Source organism: Dendropsophus ebraccatus, chromosome 7 (genome assembly GCF_027789765.1).
Source record: "Dendropsophus ebraccatus isolate aDenEbr1 chromosome 7, aDenEbr1.pat, whole genome shotgun sequence".
NCBI lineage: Eukaryota > Metazoa > Chordata > Amphibia > Anura > Hylidae > Dendropsophus > Dendropsophus ebraccatus.
The window spans coordinates 50,026,553-50,051,748 of NC_091460.1; the positions used below are offsets into that span (position 1 = coordinate 50,026,553).

The window sequence follows — 25,196 nt, forward strand, 5'->3', positions numbered from 1 at the left end:
TGCCTTCTGTTTGTGTAAAAACCCACTCTGACCTAATACCAGAACATGTACAGAACCCCTTTCCCTCCACCCTTTGTAGCAAAAAAACGAAGGTCCCCATACATGTACTTATATTTCATGGTGGGTCGGCCATCAGTATAAAGTATATGGGGGGTCTTCTGAGACTCTTGAGACAGATAATGTCAGTAAAGACAGGGTTTAGACATCATGACATTTCACTGCCCTACCCCTTTGGTCTTAGAGACATAAGCCTCTGCCAGAGCTGTTTGTCTGCAGGTTACCCCTTCCCATAGAGAACACAAGAATGTTCAACCTTGCCTAATGTTTAAGTGTACGCGGAGGATGGGGGAAATAACTGTTGGCCGAATGATGGTTTGGCCGTCAGTTTTTGAAGGTATATAAGGGACCTTTAATTAGGTCATGCCTTGCAGTCAGGGGCAGTGCTATAGGAGATACCAATATAATGCATTTTGCATGGTTAGTGCACGTATGGGCTGGGGGGGGGGGAGGCTGATACAGATTTTCAGAAGCATCAAATAACACCTCTGCCTATGAGACGGTACAGTATCCAACTTGCTGCAGAAACTTTTTGCCAGTTAATCAATAAAGTCACTTTAGGTGAAATAAAGCTTCATCTTCTTTTTTGAACTGTTCTGTAGCAGCAGGGTCAAGGTGCAGACTGTTTGAGGGGATTACATGCCTCAACAAATAATTCACCCTTCAAGTGTCTGCTGCAAAGGTACGATGTGGAGCAGAAGCATAGAAAGCATATGGCGATTATTAGACTTGGCCAATCTGCGAGAAATGATCATTAGAAGAGGCCCATCATATAATTTGCAGGTTATTACAGTAGGCAGGGAATATACTAGTCAATATTGAAGGTTATACTTGGGTTTTAATTGGATATTGAAGCTGCATATGGAACAGTGATGGGAAATAGAGTTCTTTTTAGGGATTAGTTAACTGTGAACTAGTTCATTTAAAAGAGTAGTTCAGAAGATCAGCTCATTAAGTTTTTTAGTTCATTATATCTCCGCCACTGGTATACTGATAAGAAGTGCAAGATGCCTGGATAGGATATTATTTTGGTAAAAATGGTGACATTTCCTTAGTTATTATTTTTGTGAATGCAATCACTTCTACAATAAGCTCATAGTGTCATACTAAACCATGTTTGCCATGTTTTAGCTGAGTGATAGTTTTTCAGAATAATTCTCTGGCTATGATATTTCTTTCATGATCCTCTATAGGGTTCAAAACACCATAAAAAACATTGCTAAAAAATTGTCCTTAAGAGCCGCATATGTGATGGAGATACATGGTAGAGTATAGAAAAGTACAGTACAGGCTCAATCATGGCTAAAGATTCCAGCTCTGTATCCTGAGGAGGTTACAGGTGATGGATCATTATCAGACCTGTGAACTACTGATGTAAATGCCTGGAGAGTTAATCAGGAGAATCAAGTTAAATCACATGTATGACTGAGCTCAATAGTGACACATGTGGTAGTTACAAGTACAAGGGATCTGATCAGTGAGCTACTGAACTATATGCCAGGACAACAAATCTGGAGAATCTAGTTCAATCACATGTATATGACTGTGCTCAGCAGTGACACCTATGGTAGTTAGAGGTACTGACTCGAGGTGAATGGATGAAGGAGCTGAAAAGCAGTAAAGCTGCAAGTACTGTAGCATTAAGAGCAAAGAGTGAGGATACTGAAGCCAGTGCTGGAAACAAGACTGGAGCTCTGGGCTAAGAAGACGACTACACTACAGATGAGCTGAATGAACATACTCTCTCACACACAGACACTCTCTCACACACAACTCTCTCACACATGGGCTGTGTATAGGCAGTGTAGTTTCATAGGTTTTATTTTCTTTATTATATTTGTATTTTCTGGGATGTGCTGTGTTTTATTACTTCATTTTCCAGCATGGGGAACTATAAAGCAAATGGCAGTGGGAAAGTGGTAGAGCTGCTGTGCTGAACTCAATGTTGCCCCCTGGCTGCTGTGCTGGACTCTCTGTTGCACCCTGGCTTTAGTTCATTTTAAACTAATCTTTGTCAGGAAAGTGAACTAAATAACTTAGTTCATTTTGACTACCCATCACTAATATGGAATCTGACCTTCATATCCTAGTTTTGAAGGACGGTAATAAGGAAATTATTTTCCTATTGTTTTTCTAGGGGAAGCCTCAAACAGGTGGATCGGGGCAGGGGACCCAATATTACCCTGTGCGAGTAAGGAGAGCCGACATACTTTTATCATAGGGCTTTAATAGGGTTGAATATTCTCCCCCTTTTTAGAGCACCAGCAGAGTTGCCAGGCTCATCCAGTAATCACACCTATGACTATTATCAGTGTGGACTTGGACTGTTATTGCCATGAACTGGTGAGATTTAAATTACTATTTATTATTTACCACTTGAATCAGAATTAGGCCATGTTCACACTTTGTATTTTTGCAATAAACAATGGCAGTTGTTGCAGATTTCAGTATGTACACATTGTATACACTACAGCCTGTGTTCCATGCGGCCGCACAAAATAATTGACAGGTCTATTTTGTGCGGCTGCTATTCATTGAACAGCATGTTCTTACAACTGTGCTCTATGGCTAATCGGAGAGGCACACCCAAATATGCCCATATTCCAATTAAAATAAATTGATGTTCACCCAGCCGATACGGTAGTATCGGTTGGATGAACATCTGAAACATTGGCCGTTGTTTGACACGCCAAACACCGGCCGATGTTCATACAGCGTGTGAACATGGCCTAAAGATTGCTCCATACATGGTCCGTTGAGACCTCTTAAGTTTTTGTGTTGTGGGGAGGACCATTTCAGGGAATTTGATTAAAGGTTATGTTTTAAATGTGTTTACACCCCCTCGGTGATTGCATTTTTGGAGTTAGTAAATGTGGCAACATCCCTTACGGGCAATTGGCTTCTTTTCTTTTCCAAGTTTTGAAGGAATAAAAGGATTTCCAAGGACTGCATATCCTACAGATGTATTGTGCCAATAACATTCCCATTCTTTGCACAACTGGGTCTATTTAATTTTTCTTTTCCTATGTGTCTGTTATGCTTCCTTTTATTATAAACCATCCCTTATGCATGCACTTCTATTGTGCGCATTATATTTATTCATCTTCCCTCAGTTCTGCAGCAACAGCAGAAGCCATCGGCTGGCTGAATCCAGGCACTTTTTATAAATGGTACTCTCTTCTCTCTTTATTTTCATCAATCAGACAAATAAGTATTATGTGTAACATAGGACTAAAATAACTATAGCCTTAAGAGGTTTTGCACATTTCTACGTCCGTGGCCGAGTTCACCAAAAGTGCTTTATTGTATTATTATCATTATTATACATGATGAAAAAATGTAATCTCATGAGATAAGATGCTAAAGCGTCCGCCAAACAAATAGCCACAGAGCTCGCAGTAAGGTGGGTCAAAAGCGCATTAAACCAATGAGCAGAGTTGTATGAATATATTACAAGTAATAAACACTCCGGCAGCAGATTCATCCCGGAGCACTCCTACCTTTTCCCATCGGGCAAGGTAAAAGCTTTAAAGAGAGAAATAGTTAATAAAGCATTTTATTTGAGTAATAAAGATTACGACTTGGAGACGATTTAATTACCGCTATATTACTCGTGTAATATAATTCTGTATTCACAGTCATGATTGCTTTGCTTCAACAAGGCATATGGGTCCTTTTCATTTATGTAAGTTGCTGCCAGATACACCCCAGATACATGGTATGTCAACACCTTTATTTATAACATCATAAAACCTCCTTGGATAAACCCTTTCAATTTCCCACTAAACTAGCTTCTTACTAGTGGCCCGACTACTGGGAACAAATGTTACCACTTGGTAATTGTCATTTTCAATGATACAGGATAAATAAAGAATAACAAGGAGCCCATTCAAATCAAGTGGTCCTCCACTTCGCCCAGGGACTCCATATGTCCTATTAGGTCATATAGAGACAACTTGTTTTTTTTTCCAGGCTTTATAAAAACATGATGAAAGCAGTAAGGGTCCATTTACACACAAAGATATTCTGACAGATTATCTGCCATAGATTTGGAGCCAAAGCCAGAAACAGACTATAAACAGAGAACAGGTCATAAAGTAACCCATTCCTGGCTTTGGCTTCAAATCTTTGGCAGATCTGTCAGATAATCTGTCTGTGTAAATGGACCCTCAGTCTCATAACATGAGTGAAGTTAACTTATTTAGTTGGGTTCCTACTGTTTTCAATGCTGTTTAGCCAATTAGAGGGCAGGGACATTGGATCGATCATGCTCTGCTTCAGTTTCCCATGTTCTAACATCCCAGGCATATAGCAGTTGCCTTATTACAAGACCAGGGTGCAGGGGCGACTGTAGCTTTTTTGCTGCCTGAAGACAGAGGTTGCCTCCCCCTTAGGGTCCAAAAAATCTGCCGCCTGAAGCAAGATACTCAACTCCCCTCATGGGAGATGCTACCATGTCAGGGTGGCAGCCATTTTTATACATAAAAAATTATATGGAAGATGTCTGCTCCTGCTGGGAGATTGGATAAATATGGACATTCCCACATCAGGTGAGTTCTGCAACCAAGCCCTATTCTGATTTAGCTTCCCGAGTTTATTCTGCTCTGAATATTTAGAACTATGAGCACCTAATAAGGAATGTCCAAAAAGTCCTTCTTTTTTTTCAATAAAACATTTTATTTAGATTTTACAGATACAGTAAATAATTTTTTTGATAGGGTGCAATCAAACAGATAGTGACAAGTTAGAAATAGAAGATCATACAAGTATGTATACACTACACACAATGGTCACAGTGTAGTTTGCACTGCATGGTGGGATACGCTGAGGCTGCTGAAGACTGTCATTTTGAAAGGGGTAAAGGTATGCATCAGCTGAGTTATGTACAATTAGGAATAATTTAGCCCCTATTAATACTATTTAAATATCATTAAAGAAACCTTTATTTAAAGAGGCGAACACTATTGTTACCTGGGCCCTAGCACCGCTATGCTTCACTGTTCTATATGCACAGTGTATGTTGAGTATGCAAGGGGTGGGCATACAGAACAGTGAAATGTAGTTGTACTAGTGCCCAGGAGACAATAGGCTCCGCCTCCTTGACTCTATTTACAACCCAAATAAAGATTTTTTTTTATGATATCTATCAAATGATCTCGATAGGTGGTCAGGGAGTGACAGATTTACTTTAAGCATGCAGTGTAGTAGTGTCAACCACAGGCACCACTAGCACCAGGCATTTCTGGCTTAGTATACCAGCACCTTTAAAGGGGTTGTTCACGTCGTAATGGTGGGCGGTTGGGTAAGGTGCCATAAAGTGGGGATTTATAATTTTGCTGCTGTGAGCATGTAAGTAGTTAGATTGGATTTTTGAGGGGTAAAAGATGAACACAGAGTCCAAAGTAGGATAAGGGGTGCCGAGAGAGGGACTAGATCTGCAGTAACTTTGGAGATGGTGTCTAAGACAGAAGTCCAAAAAGCTTTGAGTGCTGGACAGGTAATCCAGATGTGTGAAATGTTACCAGGGGAGTTTTCGCACCTTCAACATAAGTTATGTTGGGACAAGTTAAGGGTGTATAACCACTCTGGGGTCCTATACCATTTGGTTAGTATCAAATTTTCTTGTACTCTTAAACATCTAGAGAAACCAAAGGAGTTTGCAAGTATTGTTTTGAATTCTTGTTTTGTGAATGAAAAGCTTAATTCTTTTTCCCAGGCTAGTATGAAACTAAGTTTTCCAGGTGAAATATCTAATAATAGTTTCTGGTAAATAATGGAGATCAGTTTTTCAGGTAATTTTAGGAGGAGCGATAGTTCATCTAACCAGGATGGGTCGGTAAGAGCCGGGAGTTTCCGTCTAAGCGAGCGAAAGATCTGTCGTAAGTGCAGTTTGGCTAGACGTGTGATGTAAATTTGGAATTAGAGTTAAGCAATTCTGCTGGATCTGTGAGGTCTGGTTTGTAGGCCTCTCTAATATTTTTTTACCTCTAAGTTCTTCCCACATTTGTCTGTGTGTGGTTGCTGTACCTAGATAAGTGGGTAAGCCGTTCAGTAGAGCTATAGGTGAGAGTAGCTTGGGGGTATTGGAGGAAGACATAAAAAGCTTTAATGGTACCCTTGGTTGTGGGGCATAAATTTAGTGGGATACCTGATCACTTCTGCAGATAGGAAGAACTCGCCAGCTGGGAACTTAGAACCCACAATTAGGCTATGTTCACATTACGTATCAGACCGGCCGTTCCGTGGAACAGCCGGTCTCAGGCTGGATCATCCCGGCCGGTACTTAAGGATCTTTCCGGCCGCGGAGCTCTGATGCGGGCACATGAGCGCCCGCCCGCATCAGAGCTTCCCATAGCCCACAGTGAAGCAAGCGGCCAGAGCCGCTTGCTTCACTGTGTGAACTGACAGGTCTTTCTGCGGACGAAATTCACTGAATTCTGGCCGCAGAAAACTGACATGTCAGTTTTTTCCGGCGCCACATGGGATCCCGGCCGGAGCGTATACGATGTGTGTACGCTCCGGCCGGGATACCATTTAAAATAAGGCTATGTTCCACCCCTGAAAACTACGGCCGTAGTTCTGCGGCGAGAAGTACGGCCGTAGTTTTACGTAGTGTGAACATAGCCTAAATCTGCACACATATGGGCCCCATGGAAAAAATTTTGAGAAACATCTCCCTCATCCAACCAACCTTCAACTTAACAATCTCCTAATGTAATATATTTTTCTCTCCCCCCCCACCCCACTCATGCCAAATAATTCACACATCTGAACTTCTAGACTACACAAGGCGAGATTATTTCTGCAAAATACAGTATCTCAATACACCACACACAGGCAACTTGTACTGCATATAGTTCTATTTTGTTATCTATACTATGTTTTCTATTACTGATCATTGAAATTATATCCATATTTGCAAGCTTTTTTTATTGTTATATTCATGCACTTATCCTACAACCAGCAGGGCCTGTGCGCCTGACAAAAATTGTCACTTTTCACTTAATGTACAATGGATGCAATTCTGTTCATTCTGTTTTCTTGATAAAAAAATAAATAATTAAATAAAGGGGTTGTTCAACAAAAAAATGTTTTTCTTTCAAATCAACTGGTGCCAGAAAATGAATGAAAAGAGATTTGTAATTTACTTTCATTAAAAATACATCAAGTACTTATCAGCTGCCTTATGTCCTGCAGAAAGTAGTGTATTCTTTCCAGTCTGGAGAAAAGGAGAGGTTTTCTATGGGGATTTGCTACTGCTCTGGGCAGTTTCCAACATGGACAGAGGTGGCAGCAGAGAGCACTGTGTCAGACTGGAAAGAATACACCACTTCCTGTAGGACATACAGCAGCTGATAAGTACTGGAAGACGAGATTTTTTTAATAGAAGTATTTTTTTTTTTTTTTTTTAGGGGGGGGGGGGGGTGAACTACCTCTTTAACTGCATATGCGTCCTGTTCCTATGAATAATAAATATAATGTAAAGTCATATAATATATGACTACACTGCATACATTACATGAAGAAGGCAACCACAGGTAGGCCCATATATAAAAGCTGACAAGCATGTTTTTGCTGTTAAACCGTAGCTGATAATGCTAGTTTCACTGATGTTTCCCTGTTTTGAGATATGATACAATTTGTCACAGGCAAAAGGTTGAGCTTTTGCTTTCTTATGAAAGAAAAATCAAGTTTTCTTGTTGAGAAGACACAAGGGAATGTAAATAACAGCATTCAGAGGTTCAATGTTTGAAATGTAAAGTATTGGAGGAAATGAACTGGAAATTGAAGCAGACTAATGTTAAACTAGGCATATTGTATTGCATACTGTGTAATGGGAAAATTGGATTTATAAAGCTTATTGTGTAGAGAATATTGCATCACAGCATACATAGGCATATACATGAGATGAATCAGCCAATCATAAAATGAATGTTCACCTTCAAATACCACTTTGCTACTTTAATGTAAATACATTAAAATTTCGGCCCTGAATAATTTTTTATTTGAATAATATTTGTATAGTCATCTAAGCTTTGTTTTCTTGATACAAAATTCCAAATTCCCTTTATTGAATATAAAACTTAAAAAGGTACTGTGGAGATTTAACCTTTTTTTCCTATAAAATTGCTTTAATTAAGTTATATTACTCTGCAAAATGTTTTCATTAAAATAAATGTATAGTTTTTTTCTATATTACTCAACTTCCATAGAGCGGCAGCAGTAAGGGGCGACACGGCCGGTGGCTGATTAACACAAGGGCTACACGAACATCACCAACAATGTCTGTACAGCCCTGTCTATATAATTATCACGCCATGTAATAGACTCAGTAAGCAAGCGCCGATCTAGCAGATCAGTGCTCGCTTACCACGCTCATCAGGCTGTCGAATGCAGCTTTTAGACAGCCCTGGAGTTCCCAACACAAACATTGGTGGCAGCAGAGGGGGCAGGAAGTTGGAAGCATACATTTACTTAACATTTTCAAAGCAATTTACTTTCCAGAGTACCCCTTTAACAGTCTGAGCCTTTAAAGGGAATCTGTCAGCCACTGACGGGGGGCCAGAACCCAGTGTAGCCCGGGTTCCAGCATGGGATAGTTACCCTCTCCTGGCGGTCCCGCTCTGGATGCTGGTCCCGCCGCGTAGAAATCGCTGCCACACTCATTATGCAAATGAGCAGAGATGAGTCTGATGTCCATAGGCAATCACTGCATTGGACTCCTCTCTGCTTCAGTGATTTCTACACGATTAAACCGGCATCCGGAGCGGGACCACCAGGAGAGGGTAACTATCCCACAATATATACCAGGGTAGGGTAGTTTCTGGCTTGCTGTCAGGGCTGACAGATTTCCTTTTAGTCTGCTATATACCTATGCATTGAACTCGATACTGAATGAAATGAGCTGCACTTCCTGGATGTAGTTTCAAAAACATGGCTGTTCATTCATCATTCTGGTCATTGGGGGTCCCAGGTCCTATAAGGATATTCAAACAGTGTTGCAGGATTCACACTTGCCAAATTTGAAATTCCAAAATTGGGATAATCAATCCCAACTCCAACATTTACCTACATTTACTACCCAATGTAGTACTGTGCTCTGCCAGAACTTTAGAAGAAGATGAATACTTGAAAGGAGAAGAATACTTGTGCCCGTGTTTCGACCTTTTTCGCTATACCACCTTTTGCCCTGCAGTGTCGGGGGTACCCATCCTATGAGGGTGACACAAGCCCCAGTCCTAGTTACCTTAGTTGAGCTAAGTGTCCGAAATTTTCTGCTGTCACCTGCGCTGCGAGATAGAGCAAAGCAGCCAAGGGCCTACGTACTCTATCTGGATCAGTTCCTCTGCTTTAGGATACAGTCCTGCACTTATAGAGATGTTCATGGCATTGGTTGGGGTGATCCCTGACTTGTTCTCTCTAAAGGTGTTTAGCACTGCATTGTTAATAGAAAGGTGTACACTACAGCTGGTCTGTCCCAGACAGGGAACCTGTCAGAGCCAGGCTCCTGGCTAGGCTCAGCAGTGATGCCTGATCTGTGTGTCCTACTCCTCAGAGAAACAAAGAAGAACTGCCCTACATTTCCTCTCCACATGTGACTACTTCCTACAGGGTGTATGTAACAGCTCCTGTGAGTGGTGGAGAAGAAAGGAGGCTAGAGTAGAAGAAAAGAGTCTCTCTCATTGGTGTACAGAATCACAAGATCCAATACAGTAACCCTTACATGACTACAGCTGTGCAACATACATACATAAATATACATAGTGACATCTAGTGGCAAAATCTATACATGACTTTATCACCACTATACTTTTGAAGTAGCAGGCTTTTGTGAGGGGTGTTCAAAACAGAAACACCCGTGGTGGGACACCACAATTCCTTTTATCCAATTTAATATTCCTAACAAATTGTTTTGTTCCATTAGTCCACTGCACGTTATGAAATATATTCATCTGTACAAGGAGAAATAGCTTCAGCTAGCATTCCTACATTACCAGCCATTGAACCATTGCACCACCACAATTAAAGGGGTTGCCTCACCAATTAACGTATCCTGTATCTTCCCATGCAGCTTCGGTCCGGTGAGCTTCCGGCACATGCTGCCTCTATCACAGGCCGGAAGCTCACAGCTGCAGCCCCGTGGTCCAGGAACTTCTTTCCTGCTCAGCGCGACGACGTCACGTGCGCCACTGCCGAGCAGGAAAGAAGGACCGCGGGGCTGCAGCTGTCAGCTTCCGGCCTGTGATAGAGGCAGCGTGTGCCGGACCGAGGCGGCACAACCACCCAACCCCCCCCCCCCCCCCCCCCGGGCGCGGACGTTAAATAAAAATATTTTTTTTTTATAAAACAAAAAAAAATATTGTTTCCTGCAGGTGCAGCCCCCTGCAGGGCGCCGCCCTAGGCACGGGACCACGGGTGCCTAGTGGCAAATACGGCCCTGTCCACAGGCCACAGGATAGTGGATAAGAGTGACTGCGGGGAATGTAAAATTTGATAATCTTGAAAATGTAGTCTCGATGCCCCCATCAGAGGTAAGGGCAGTCATACATGCTGACTGTTACTCCACTAGTCTATGGAGCTGCAAAAGATAGCTGAGTACAGAGTGTACAGTCATCATGTAACAAATCAAATCAAGTTATGACCACAGAGAGTCAGAGGGAGGAAATGAAGCATCGAAGAGCAGAAGAGATAGGGCCTTTTCTTCTCTCCGGATAACAACTTTAAGCAATATTAAACAATGTACATTCCAGCTGGTTTCAGATACATTTTAGGCTATGTTCACACTACGTAAGAGACCGGCCGGATGATCTTTCGGCCGCGGAGCTCTGATGCGGGCGCATCAGCACGAGCCTGCATCAGAGCTTCCCATAGCACACAGTGAAGCAAGCGGCCAGAGCCGCTCGTTTCACTGTGTGAACTGACAGGTCTTTCTGCGGGCGGAATTCAGTTAATTCAGTGAAAACTGACCTGTCAGTTATTTGCGGCGCCGCATAGATCCCGGCCGGAGCGTATACGATGTGTGTACGCTCCGGCCGGCATCCCATTGAAAGTAAGGTTATGTTCCACACCGCAAAACTACGGCCGTAGTTCTGCGGCGAGAACTACGCCCGTAGTTTTACGTACTGTGAACATAGCCTTATACTGTTACATCTGGCAGTGAATCTGTAGTGAATCTCCACGTGAAACAAAACAATTATTCCAGTTGTTTTTTGTCTTTGCTGCCTGCTATGAGCTTGAACAGTTTGTAATAATGGAACAGCTTGTCTAGAAATATACATGAGATTGGCAAATAAATGAACATTGTGCAGTAATGCACTTTGGTATTAGAAGTAATACACAAAAGACCCCCACATACCCACAATTACATGCACTGCATGCATTTATATATATATATATATATATATATATATATATATATATATATATATATATATTGCTTTACAATGTATAATTAAAGCTATAGTTAAAATAATGATTTAATATAACAAATGTGACTATATCAAAAAGAGAAAGAGAATAGAATATACTTAGTATAAATGGACGAGAAACTATAACTTGCAGAAATATGGCATGTACAGGCTAATCACTTATGTGGACATCTGCGTGTTAGTTTATGGGTTTTCATTTATATGCTGCTTAATGAATTTTAAATCAATTTAAAGTAAACTCTTTTATCTAATATCACATTATTTATGGTTTGGAAACATACGACTTTGTTAATTTATTAGGCTTCTTGCTATTTGGAAACATTAGGAAGGTGCTGTTGACAGATCTATTATTTATGTCTTTTTAGTATATTGACTAATGTACATAATGGTTCGTGCTTTGTATGGGATGTGGGTACAGTTGCCATCTTTTCTGTCCAAAAATATCAATCAATATCAATGTTAACATATATAAAGAGCAGATGATATATTTTGGTGCTGTGGCTTTACATAGAGTGCAAATTTTGAACAAAAGTATGTTGGCATGTAAAGTTCCAGTGCCTTTTTTTTCTTTGGTAATAGCTATACCATAGTTGACATCAGTAGTGAATTACAATAAGGGCGTTTCGGGCAGCAGCCCGGGGCCCTGAGCTCCTGGGGGGCCCTGAGCTCCGCCATGATTTGCAAATAAATCACAGTTTTTTTAATGGCAATTTTGCACAAATCAGGACATCATGACATTATCTATACTGTACTATGAACGCCAGGCTAGTGTTGCCATAGTTACAGTGGGTTGGGGGGGGCCCAGGCTTGGTGAACAGCCCGGGGCCTATGGTAAAGTTAATCCGCCAATGGTTGACATTATTTGAAATTTGTGTCTGTACATTGTTATTTAAAAGCACTCGTTATTGCTTATAGCTAAAGGCGTGGGGGAGGGGCAGGGGGATTCCCGCAACAGGGCGGAGCTTCCCAGGACATGGTTTTGCCAGGACTGTCTCCTCAAAATCGGGACATTCACAGCAAAACTGTATGCTATACAGTTTAACATGAAATAGACACAGGGTTCCTCTTGTGCCCAGCACTCCTCCTGGAGTGTATCAAGTAGACTAGTGACTCTTGAGGAAGACTAGTGACTCTGTGCAAGAAACTGCAGCTGGGTCATTTGTTTGATCCTTAGTGCAGTGGTAAGTGGTAAGTAAAGGTACCGAGTGCAATGCCAGCACTGCATCCCCTTCATTCTCATGATTAGCACCTTTCTTCTCTAAAAGCAGTGGTCATACACAGGACTGTATTAACAGCTGCTGCTGCCCTAGGCACTAAACCTGCAGACGCCCCATCTTCACTCACCAATTAGCATCATGATTTTCTAGTTTCTGAGGGTACAAACCCACACACCGTATACACAGCAGATACGCAGCAAAACCGCAGCAGATTTGAAGCAGATTTGGTGGTGCAGATTTGATGCTGTGTTCAGTTATTTAGATCTAATCTGCTGCGTATCTGCTGCGTGTTTGTTGCGTATTTGCTGCGTATCGCAGCAGTAAATAAGCTGCGTATACGGTGTGTGGGTTTGTACCCTGAACATCATATTGATATCTGATCACTCTTCGTTCGCATTCCTACCACAGGATTGGTAGATTGGTAGGTAATAGCTCCAGGGGTCACATATAAAGGGAACTAATCAGCCCAAACGGGCTGATATGGTTCCATGAACTGCTATATACAGGTCCTGCAGCAGTCGCGGCACGTGCCGGCCGCGGCTGCAGCAGTAGCTGTATAACCAAATAAAGGACTTTAATCCCCCAGGCACGTGATAAGCAGCGGCGGGGAAGTAATCATCTGGGCTGCTCCCCGCCCGTATCTAGTCACCACGCTCTGCCTGTCCGCGTGCTTGGAGGGATGATTGACAGGAAGAGAGGCCAGTAAAGGACCCCTCTGCCTGTCATTTATCCTCTCCAAGCACGCTGACAGGCAGAGTGCAGTGACTAGATGGGGGGGGGGGGAAGCATCCCAGATGACTACTTCCACGCCGCTGCCTGTCACACGCTCAGGGGATTAAAGTCCTTTTTTTCAGGTGTACAGCTACTGCTGCAGGAGCTGTATACAGCGGTTCAGGGAACCATATTAGCCGATTGGGCTGATTGGTTCCCTTTAACACCACTAGACCAGACCTGAATAATACCGCGATACTGTGACTGGATAATACTGCCAAACCGACCTGACCAATACCACCTTAACCTAACCCCTCCCCCCCTCTTGAAAAGACACCAGATTTACTGGCAAGTCTGAACGGAAGATGGGAGACTAAAAAAATAATAACCAAAATAAAGTTGTTTCCTTCCCCCTGCTCCCATGTGCTGCCCCCCTGAAAGGTGCTGATATCAGCCAGATCACTGCTTTTAGTGCAGAGTGGTGGTCGGTACCCTAGCATGAGCTGTCAACAATGGAATGGAGAGAGCAGCACCTCAGGGGAAGGAGGCAAGTTTGCTATAAATTAATGTATTTGTAAAGATATTTAACCACTAACGGGTCTTTCTGCCTGTCAATCATCTCTGCCAAAGCCTACTGACAGACAGGGAGCCGTGACTAGTCACAGGCGGCTCCCCATCCAGATGACTAGTTGCCACTCCTCTCCCAGCCTTGAGTGCCAGAATAAAACTCCCCTATGTAAAGCTACCACCGCAGATGCATCTGGTAGCCTCCATGAGCTGCACAGTGTGCTGAATGGTTCCCTTAAGTTCTAGTTCAGTAAATATCTATAGGAAACTTATGCCATACTCTTATGTGTTAATAGTATATTTTTTAAAAACATTTTTAATGTTTAAACAATTGAAAAAACTTAAAGAACACAGTGAAAACCCTAAAAACACAGTGTGAACCTTGACTAAAGGTGCCCGTACACTTTATACTATATAACCCCTTTTGATAGACAAGTATGTTTTATAATTATTTTATTTATATTTTATTTATTTTACAAATTCTTGCCTCACACTTATTATGTGTGTGTGTGTGTTTATATTTATAAAAAAAAACAGCTAAACAATCCCCTAGTGATGTGTACAACACAGAGAAAGAGAGCGGAACTAAAAGCACGTATACACTGTACTGAGCCGGACTGGTATTTGCAGCGCACACCTGCAGTTGCTAGGAAACCATTGATCGTCCTTTTGTGGCCTGGGCTGGTTTTCGGGCGGCTGCAGGCACAATGCAGGGTGAAGAGGAGGAATTGTCTGTGAGCATTGCACATATAGTGCAGAAACTGAAGGGCACCACGCTGCACTGCCAGCTGGAGAAGGAAGCTCGGGTGAGTCCCGGTGCAGACAAAGCTGGCATCCCACGGCCAAGTCATGTCAGGCAGCGGCCGCTAGAGGCGCAGTAAACACGATATATGAGGCAGAAGCCTGACTGTCCCAGTCTTATATTCTTTATGTGTGCACCATGGATGGCATACGGCATGGCATGGATTTACAGTGGTACTATAAATTTACAGGTGGCATGCATAGTGCAGATAAGCAATATAAGGCTCCTGCCATGTGCTGTACTGGCTGTGCATGAGCCTTATTTAGTGCAGCACACCAGTATAGAAGGGATTGTATATAGAATGGGTACTATACTGCATACATCTGCCCGGCTAGGGGGTAGGAGTTTGTAGAATGGTATGCTGGGACTTGTTGTTCCACAGGTAAGCAGCAGATGATGGGCTCCATGGACGTGGCCAGGATAGTGCTGTAATGGTAGCACCATGAACCTGGAGGAGATTACAGCAGGTGTGCCATTGTGGTAGGGCCAGGCGCTGTTCATGTCATGTAGTTCAGTAAGGGGTCAGGGTCCTTGCTAGGTCACATAGGTCTCAAAACTGCGGCCCTCCAGCTGTTGCAATACTACATTTCCCATCATGCCTGGGCAGCTAAATACAAAGCTTTAGCTGTCCGAGCATGATGGGTATTGTGGTTTTCCAACAGCTGGAGGGGCCGCAGTTTGGAGACCCACAATCCTCTTTTTTTCCTCCCAGACCGTCTTGATGACTTCTCCCAATTGCATCTTGTCTCTGGAGAATTTGTTGCTCCTGTTAAGAGGTGGAATATATTCGGCAGTTCTTCAGGTTCATTTATTAAAAGCAGGAAAAATGGCCTCAGTGTGATAACTGGGTCAGGGAATCTAGATGGTATGGCGTGTCCCTAGTATGTAGTGGCTAAAGTCGAAGGAGGGAGAGCTGGTGAACAAGCCACAGGGTCATGGGTATCCAAGGCTGACTGATGCATGTGGGGAGTGTCTGGTCCAATTCCCCAAGAATCACTTGTATAACAGATTGCCAAAGACGTTGCATGATGGACAAGTATTAGGACACACAGGGCATCACAGTCCTGTGCATACTGTTCACTCATGCATCACCCGTCCACTGCTAAAGGTGCCTACAGTGGGCACGCGAGCATCAGAACTGTACCATGAAGTAACAGAAGAGGGCGGTCTGGTCTTATGAAGAATACATTTATATAATGGGCATTTTCAGATGTGTGTGCATCATTTACCTTGAGAAGAGGTAGCACCAGAATGGGAGAAAGGCAAGCCAGTGTGATTCTCCAGACAGTGTTCCATTCCTGTGGATAGGGGATAACTTACTCAGAGAGGAATACCCGTTTAGGGCGGGTTCACACTACGGAATTCTCGCGGACAATGTCTGCGGAATTCCGTCAGCTGTCCGCCCGCACATCTGGGCACCTTTCCGCCGGCCCCATAGACACCATTCTATGGGCCGGCGTATTCCGCTATACGCTGAAAGAAGTGTCATGTCACTTCTTTTAGCGGATCGCGGAATACGCCGGCCCATAGAATGTTGTCTATGGAGCCGGCGGAAAAGCGCGTGCCCATGTGGGCGGACAGCGGACGGAATTCCGCGGACATTGTCTGTGAGAATTCCGTAGTGTGAACCCGTCCTTAAAGTGAATGTACCATCAGGCCCGGGCTGAAGCACTGGAGGCGGGCCGCCCCCCAGTGGGAGGAAACCCTCGACCCTCTGTTATACGGCTCCATTGATTCTAATAGAGCCGTGTCATAGAGGGGCAGGGGTTTCCTCCCACTGGGGGTGAGTCGGCCCACCTTCAGTGCTTTGGCTTGGGCCTGATAATACATTGATGTTAAGCTGTTTAATGGACCGAAAAATGCAATTTTATGTTGGTTTGTGTTGCACTAGGACCCGTCAGGCCCTTTTTCAAGCTGTTTTTAGATCCACAGGATCAGCTTCAAGAGTCAATAAATTAAGTAACAATCAATGAAGGGCATCCATCTCATAACACCTGTGGATTGCTGGTAGCAATCCATCTACGTCTCTATTCTTTAGTTTTTGTAAATCTCCCCTTTTTAGAATATCCATAGAGGTTTCTGTATGGCCATATGTGTAAACAAACATGACTAGGTCCTGTCCTAAGGATCTTAGCTTAGGGACCAGTCAGGACCCCCTCAGTTTTGTCTGGAGCTGTAATAGGCCAACATGTGATCTCCACTAAACCTCTGTATTCCTCTAATTTCATATGAAAAAAAGACAACCCAGAGCGGCCCTTCCTAGTGCAGTAGGTAAATGTCAAGAATGTCTGGTTGGGGTGCTGGTGTGCACAACACAACTCTATAGCGGACATATAGGAAGGTACTTTGCAGCAGTTCCAAGGGGATTCACCAAAGCGGGTGGGAAGACAGCATATAGTAGTGTGAGCTGGAGGGATCACTGGACCGAAAAAAAAGCCCCAACAGGTTGGATCCGCGCAGATGTACCATTGGTAGTCAAGGATCAGAAAAGGAAATCATTCTTTTTATAGCAAAGCGTTTTGGCCTTGCCTAATACATAAAATTCAGGCCTTTCTCAAGAAATTCTCTAATTTCATGTGATGGAGTTTGATGGTGTATAGTGTGTGTGTGTGTGTGTGTGTGTGTGTGTGAGTGAGCCCTAAAGAAACCTTCATGACTGGTGAAGTGTGGTAAGAGGCAAATAATTACTGCTTTTTAAGACCATTTTGTGTCTCCTTGACATTACCTTCAAGGAACCTCATTACTTACCTTCATGGCTCAGATCATGAAGTGTGAATTCTATAATTAATATAAAATGTGTCATTTCACCTTGTTCTAATTACACGGAATGACACCTAAATGACTCTCATGTAGCAGCTTCCATTTTCTGTCAGTATCAGTGGTACTTCTCCTTCTTTCTAACCTTGCCTAAATGTTTGATGTTGTATCTTAAAAAAGGACTTTTTTAGTTTGTGACAAGAATAACTGGATATCTGTTTATAAGAAACATTTGCAGATTTAAAAGTATACACCAATAAGCCATAACACTAAAAACTCCTGTCATGTACCAACAGACCGGATGTGAACCGTCAGATCTGGACTCTATAAGACCTCAGAAGGTGTCCTGCGGAATCTGGCAGCAGAACAATTTTTTTGTCAACATCGCACTTCTATTGGGGGAGAACAGGGGGGTGCAGCATTGAGATCACAAACTAAATGCATAGGTGGAAGTATGGCCTAAATGTCCTTTTCCAAAAGTTTTCACTTGTTTCAAGGACATGTCCTTAGTGTTGACTGGTTAAGGGCCGGGTGTTCAGACACTCACTAATGGAACAAGTAGGGAGAAGCACTCAGCTGAATGCTTATATCCCCAGCTTGCTCTTCCCAGGATGGACTCCAGGTTCTTTTTACACTTAAAGATTTGTTGGCTGCAAACAAGTACCAATCAGGGAGATTGGTGTTTGCTTGCGTGCAGTGCCTTTTACATGGTACAATGAATCGAGTGACCAAGCTGCACAAACAATTCTTGCATCGTTTGTACTGCCATGGAAACTAAAAGCACAGATATGTATATATCCATGCTGTCAATTTCAAGGTCACAAGCAGTGCATACATATAAAATATTCGCAAATCGGCACTTTCCGGCGAGTACGCCAGGGGGGCGGAAAGGGGGCATGTAGTGGGCGGAACGGAGGGCGCGGACTCAGAGTCCGCGCGATTTACCATCCGTTCCGCCCAAATATACGCCGAAAACCTACTCCAGTCCTCAGCTGCCGTAGGTTTTCGGCGGTGCGCACCGGCGCGCACGGGATTTATGTAGAGGCAGTCCGCCTCTACATAAATCACCGTAGCGCCGGAGCTGCGGGGGCATTTTTAAGTCCGGCGTAAAAAACGCTGGACTTAATAAATGCCCCCCATAGTGTCTTTCCACTGGAAACACGTATACTCTTGTCCTCAGTTTGGGAGAGGTTTTGAAGCTCAGATCCATTGAAGTGAAAAGGAGTTGAATTGTAATACCATACAAAACCAGGTACAGTTTTGTAAGAAAGTAGTTCTGTTTTTTTTTTTTATTTTATTTCTTAACAAGTAAAAAAAAATCCCAGCATTTTGCTGTGGCCAGTGCTTCAAGTCTCAGTAAATATCTAAATATTTATAATGTAAGGTTGTCAACTGTGGGTATCTAGGCCCACAGATACATGGTCTTTTGATTAAATATTTGTGTCCTTTCTGATAGTAACGTCTATAATCTTTGTCCACCTCGTGGGTCCAGATTTTTTAAATGGTACAAGTTGAGATCTCTATAAATAAAGCTTTATCTTTTCTTGTGTTTGTAATTTTAGAGTTCTACCTCCCAGTAACAGGAAGGTGATAGTGCAGATCATGCTAACAAGCACTGTTCTCTTTGGTGGTCCCAATCCAGACAGCGATTGTTATTTTTCATTGTAACTAGATTATCTGCAAATCCAAACATTGCTATGGGAGACTGTTTCAGAATTCAGAGGTACGGTATAGGCCTCATGCACATCTATAGCTGCCCTAATACGACCCCACTCTAAGGGAGCAGTAATATTGCAGTGGCAGTGCTAGCTGAGAAATCATTTTAGTTCTCTCTCTACTTCCATTCTAAAGTTAGACACCTTCTATAGAAATTATAGAAAAAAAGAGCCCAAGAGAATCATTTGGTGCACACCCCTATTTGTGAACCTAAGTGCTGAATGCAAATATAGACGTGCCAAAGCTCTATAAGGGTGGGGTCATACTGAGGAATTATCGCGGAATTCTGCTGTCTGTCCGCGCGCATAGCTGCGCGCCTTTCCACCGGCTCCATAGACACCATTTTATGAGCCGGCGTATTCCGCTATCCGCTTAAAGAAGTGACATGTCACAGTTTAGTTTCTCTTTTGCATTTGGGTAACAGAGATATAAAATTGCAGTCTGTTTCTAGTCCATGTTTTTGAGCATGCAAAAAAAATTGTTATATTTATCTACTCTCCCGGTGTGTATTCTTATATAACTTTGGCTCTTCTATGTTTCCAGTCAGCACTTTCTTTATTGTTTTATATTTTATCCTTTAATATTCCTCCAGGTTTCGGTCTCTGCGCGTTGCCTAGAGACGGACTTGTAATGCGAGTCTATAGGACAGTCTAGGTTCTGTAGACTGAGAGTGGAGAGGAAAGCACTCAGTAATGCGCTTCCTACCCCACTCATTCTAGCGATGGGTCGGGGTCTGAGCACTCTGTTCTAGACACAATTCAAAAGCTTTGATCAGTCAGAGTCAAAGTGGTTACCTATAAAGTGCTTACCTGGGCTTTTAAAATTGTTAGAGCAGAGGGGTTTCCCTGTTGAAGGGACTGCAGCTATTGTCTGCTACCTCTTCAGTGTTTACCAGCACTCGTCCTTCTGTACTTTTAGTTGCAGAGTAGAGATGAGCGAACCTTAAGCACGCTTGGGTTTGTCCGAACCAGAGTGTGCGGCATTAGATTACCGGTGGCTAAAAAAGTTGAATGCAGCCCTAAGCAGTCTTGGAAAACATGGATACATACATTCAATGGGTAAATTAACGGATGTTTCATCCCTAAAAATACCGTTCAAAGTACATGTGAGCATGGCCTCATGCTTCTAATCCAGAGGCTAGGTCTCCCTTACATTGTGTCTATACTTCTGCCTTGTTATCTGTGTCTATTCTGTAGAATTTCAGGCTATAATTATTCATCTGGATAACTCATGGGAATTGATGACTGTCTGTGTGTCCTAAATGTTTCCCAAGATTTTTTTTTTTTAAAACCATAGAAAATACAATTTATGATGTAGTTATCGGATCTGTACTCAGGAAATAAATTCTACCCGGCTACCTCTGCATATGTAGATAGTAAAATATTTATGCCTCCCAGCGAAACGTTTAGATTAATGCGTCTTTGTGTACCCAGTTCTTATCTAATATTAATGAAAATAAATATTATATATTGACTATGTATTGAGGTAGAGCTGGGCGATATGGCCAAAAAATAAAATCTCGATTTTTTAAAAATTTTGGACGATTCTCGATTTAAATCTCGATTTTTTTTTTTCCTTTTTGCTAAATAAACAGAATAGTTTTGTCCTTCCAGCATCAGATACTATTTTAATGACATTTGAGACAACTGTATTGCTTCTCACTGTAACAGTGCTCCCCTGTAGTAGACAAGCCCCCTGTGTGCCATTCTGGGCCCCCATATAGTATAGGAGATCTTCTTTGTGTGTTTAGTAGTGGAGGTATAGTGGATAAGGGGTGTAGTAGTAGTAGTAGTACAGGTAAAGATGAGGGGTGTAGTAGTACAGGTACAGATGAGGGATGTAGTAGTAGTAGTACAGGTACAGATGAGGGGTGTAGTAGTAGTAGTACAGGTACAGATGAGGGGTGTAGTAGTAGTACAGGTACAGATGAGGGGTGTAGTAGTAGTACAGGTACAGATGAGGGGTGTAGTAGTAGTACAGGTACAGATGAGGGGTGTAGTAGTAGTACAGGTACAGATGAGGGGTGTAGTAGTAGTACAGGTACAGATGAGGGGTGTAGTAGTACAGGTACAGATGAGGGGTGTAGTAGTACAGGTACAGATGAGGGGTGTAGTAGTAGTACAGGTAAAGATGAGGGGTGCAGTAGTAGTACACGTATAGATGAGGGGTGCAGTAGTAGTACACGTATAGATGAGGGGTGTAGTAGTAGTACAGGTATAGATGAGGAGTGTAGTAGTAGTAGTACAGGTACAGATGAGGGGTGTAGTAGTACAGGTACAGATGAGGGGTGTAGTAGTAGTACAGGTAAAGATGAGGGGTGTAGTAGTAGTACAGGTACAGATGAGGGATGTAGTAGTAGTAGTAGTACAGGTATAGATGAGGAGTGTAGTAGTAGTAGTACAGGTACAGATGAGGGGTGTAGTAGTAGTACAGGTATAGATGAGGGGTGTAGTAGTAGTACAGGTAAAGATGAGGGGTGTAGTAGTAGTACAGGTATAGATGAGGGGTGTAGTAGTAGTACAGGTAAAGATGAGGGGTGTAGTAGTACAGGTACAGATGAGGGCTGTAGTAGTACAGGTATAGATGAGGGGTGTGGTAGTACAGGTATAGATGATGGGTGTAGTAGTAGTAGTACAGGTATAGATGAGGGGTGTGGTAGTACAGGTATAGATGAGGGGTGTGGTAGTAGTACAGGTATAGATGAGGGGTGTAGTAGTACAGGTACAGATGAGGGGTGTAGTAGTAGTACAGGTATAGATGAGGGGTGTAGTAGTAGTACAGGTATAGATGAGGGGTGTGGTAGTACAGGTATAGATGAGGGGTGTAGTAGTAGTAGTACAGGTACAGATGAGGGGTGTAGTAGTAGTACAGGTATAGATGAGGGGTGTAGTAGTAGTACAGGTATAGATGAGGGGTGTAGTAGTAGTACAGGTATAGATGAGGGGTGTAGTAGTACAGGTACAGATGAGGGGTGTAGTAGTATCTATCTTCTGAATGGCCGGTCAGCTGACGGAGCGCTCAGCTAATCACAGGCCGGGACCGCCGCGGGGGACCCGGGAAGGAGACGGAGCGGAGGACAAGCCCTGCAGCCAGGTAATGTATGATGCTGCAAGGGCTGCAAGGACATCGGTAACGATGTCCTTGCAGCACTCGCTCAACGATCATCGGGCCGTGGAATAGGCCCAGTAAACGAGCGGCGATCTAGCAGATCGCCGCTCATTTACATCGTTGATCGGGCTGCGTTTACACGTAACGATAATTGGCCCGATCGTACGATTAACGATGTCGGAGTAACGTTTTTTTTTTTTCATAACGAGCAGCGTTTAGACGGTACGATATATCGTACGGAAAATTTGTTGTGCGATCGTTTTGCGAACGCTTAAGCCTATCTCACACATTGGTTAAATCGGCAAACGACTGTTCACCCGGAACGATTTGCGAATTTTTTGCGACCGACGAACGACGATTTGATAACATGTTGAAAGATCAAAATGCGCGATGTATCGTTTGTCGTATGATCGTTCGCTGCGTTTACACGTACGATTATCGTTTGAATTCGATCGTTATCGCGCAAATTTGTACGATAATCGTTACGTGTAAACGCACCATAACACCTAGACTGAGTCAGAAGTTAATGTGCTGATTACCAACTTCTCACGGCTCATTTTCCTGACCGTTCATGGTTTAAACACTCAGACCACAACCAATAATAACTTTGAATATGTCTCTCTGACATATCAAAAAAAAATGTCTTTCTAATTTTAATTATAGACCAACCATTTAAAGTCTGTACTTTTTAAAGCAGTCCCTTATTAGAGACCCTCGCCCTTTCATGATTAAGGCTTTCCTGTATAGAAATTAGACACATGACCCGGAAGATGTTAAGAATCATTCCGATTAACAGGCGATAAATGAGCTTTATAATTTCCTTCCTTTCTTCACCATCTTGTTCCTGCTGTACGGGGACTTTACTATTTGGTTATATATTTGTGCTTAAGAGTCTAATGGGCGGGGACTTTGTTGCAAAATGGTGGTGAAGGCTATGATAAGGGGGTGTGATTTATGCTCCCTCAGGCTCCCACCCAATCACACCCAATTTTCCAATAGAGTCCATGCCAATCTGGAAAAAAGATCTTGATCAGCCCACCATGACTGGGATCCAGTCATTGGGGAGGGGACACAGCGGCTTCCAGTCTGGCTTCTCTCTGCGCTAAGGCTGTCAGTTCAGTCTGTTTGGGTAGAAGGAGGGTGTGGTACTGGCGAGCATTAGTGGAGCTACCATATCCCCTTCCCCCACTCCATAATTGAATATCAGTCACAAAGAGGCCTCTCAAGGTGAATGTTTAGCCCCATGTGGTATTGCATAGAATAGAGGATAACAGCATAAGGACGCTGCTCTCCTTAGGCTGGGTTCACACTGCGTTTTTGCAATCCGTTTTTTTCATCCGTTTTTCTTGCAAAAAACGGATGCATTTGTGTCCATCCGTTTCGATCCGTTTATCCATTGACTTCCATTTAAAAAAAAAAAACGGATCAAAACGGATCCGTTTTTTTTTTTGACGGGCGCAAAAACGTAGCTGACACTACTTTTGTGTCCGTTAAAAAAAACTGATTGCAAAAACGCAGTGTGAACACAGCTTTACCTGTCAGGTCCGGGGACCCATCTGTGATGGACCTGTGGACTTTCCAGATTCTTTATTGAAATTGTGGAAGAAAGATTCACACACCGTGGTTTTCGTTTTCTGTTACTAAGCTCCTTATGCCTATCATTTCCTATACTTCATACCTTTTCCTCTCTCCCTTTTATTTCTAGATGTGCCCTTTCTTGTAATTAAATTAGGTTTACAGCAAGGAGACCAGCCACTTTGTATAAAGAGGTTTTTAGGTGCATGTTTAGTCTTACATCCTGTCTAGAAGAGCTATTTGCTGCAGTACAAGCGCAGTATTTTACACACTTCAGTGATACTTCGGTCTGGCTTTTGTTCTTCATTACATTTACCAAGAATACAGAGAACTCGGTGTTAAGTGGTTTTGAAGATTTGCAGTAAAACACATCAGGACTGGATTGTATGTGAAAGTTGAGTATAATTTCTTGCCTAGGAATCATTGCTGCCTTGCATTTTAATAAATGTTGCTTGCATCCTAGTGCTAGGGGCACCAAGGTGAGAAATTGGTCATTAGTGATGAGTAACTAATTGGTGGCAGCCATAGGTCAGGCATACATGGTGCCCCATGCCAGGTTTTTGCAACTCTTTTCACATTGAAGTGTACCTCTAAGATTAATAATTTTTATTTGTATAGCGAATCACAGAATGGGAAGCTAAAATTTAACCTTTATTATAATAATTAAAATGACTCTTGTCAATAATCAATGAAAATATGTGCATAAGTAACAAAACAACATAATTAAATCTATGATAAACAAACAATCGCTGGTGGTAACCACCCCCGATGGGGTACAGTATCGCAATATGCCTACACTCGGTATGCCCTGTATATAAAATAACAAAAAGATGTATGGGCAAGGTCCGGGGACTATGCAGTTATGGCAGGTCTAGGGGTCCTATATGCCCTGTTCTCAGTCCTGAGCTAAACCTGCCCTAGGTGGCGTGTACGTCCTAAAAAGGACGCCCCCCGCTCCGGAACCTGCCCTTTCTCCTATAGTTAGCCCTAAAGATAAAGGGAACTAACTGTCTCACTAATTCGTGCACTAAAATAAAGGTGTACTAGTGACTAGGAGCTATGATATTCACAATAGAAGCACACGAGACCCGATAAATGGACTAGGGCAACAAGAGACAAAGTATACTAAGGTAGTCTGTAAGTATAGCAATGAACTAATACTGTACTGTGCAGTACAAAGATTGTGTATTCTTTGTGATAGGTACGATGGCCTATGCAACTAACAGCGGTAGCGGTATATTCTGCCAAATTTCTATG

The 25,196-nt window shown here is 42.8% G+C and overlaps 1 protein-coding gene across 2 annotated transcripts in view; it reads left to right on the forward strand.

The window, feature by feature from the left end:
- The first annotated feature begins 14,600 nt into the window (after positions 1 to 14,600).
- TBC1D19 (TBC1 domain family member 19) overlaps positions 14,601 to 25,196 on the forward strand; it is a 107,865-nt gene continuing 97,269 nt past the window's right edge. The window contains exon 1 of one of the 2 annotated variants that reach the window (XM_069977493.1): positions 14,601 to 14,787. In XM_069977493.1, coding sequence (XP_069833594.1) covers positions 14,689 to 14,787 — 99 coding nt within the window. In that variant the 5' untranslated portion in view covers positions 14,601 to 14,688. The remainder of the gene's footprint in view (positions 14,788 to 25,196) is intronic. The other variant, XM_069977492.1, reaches the window with a different exon arrangement.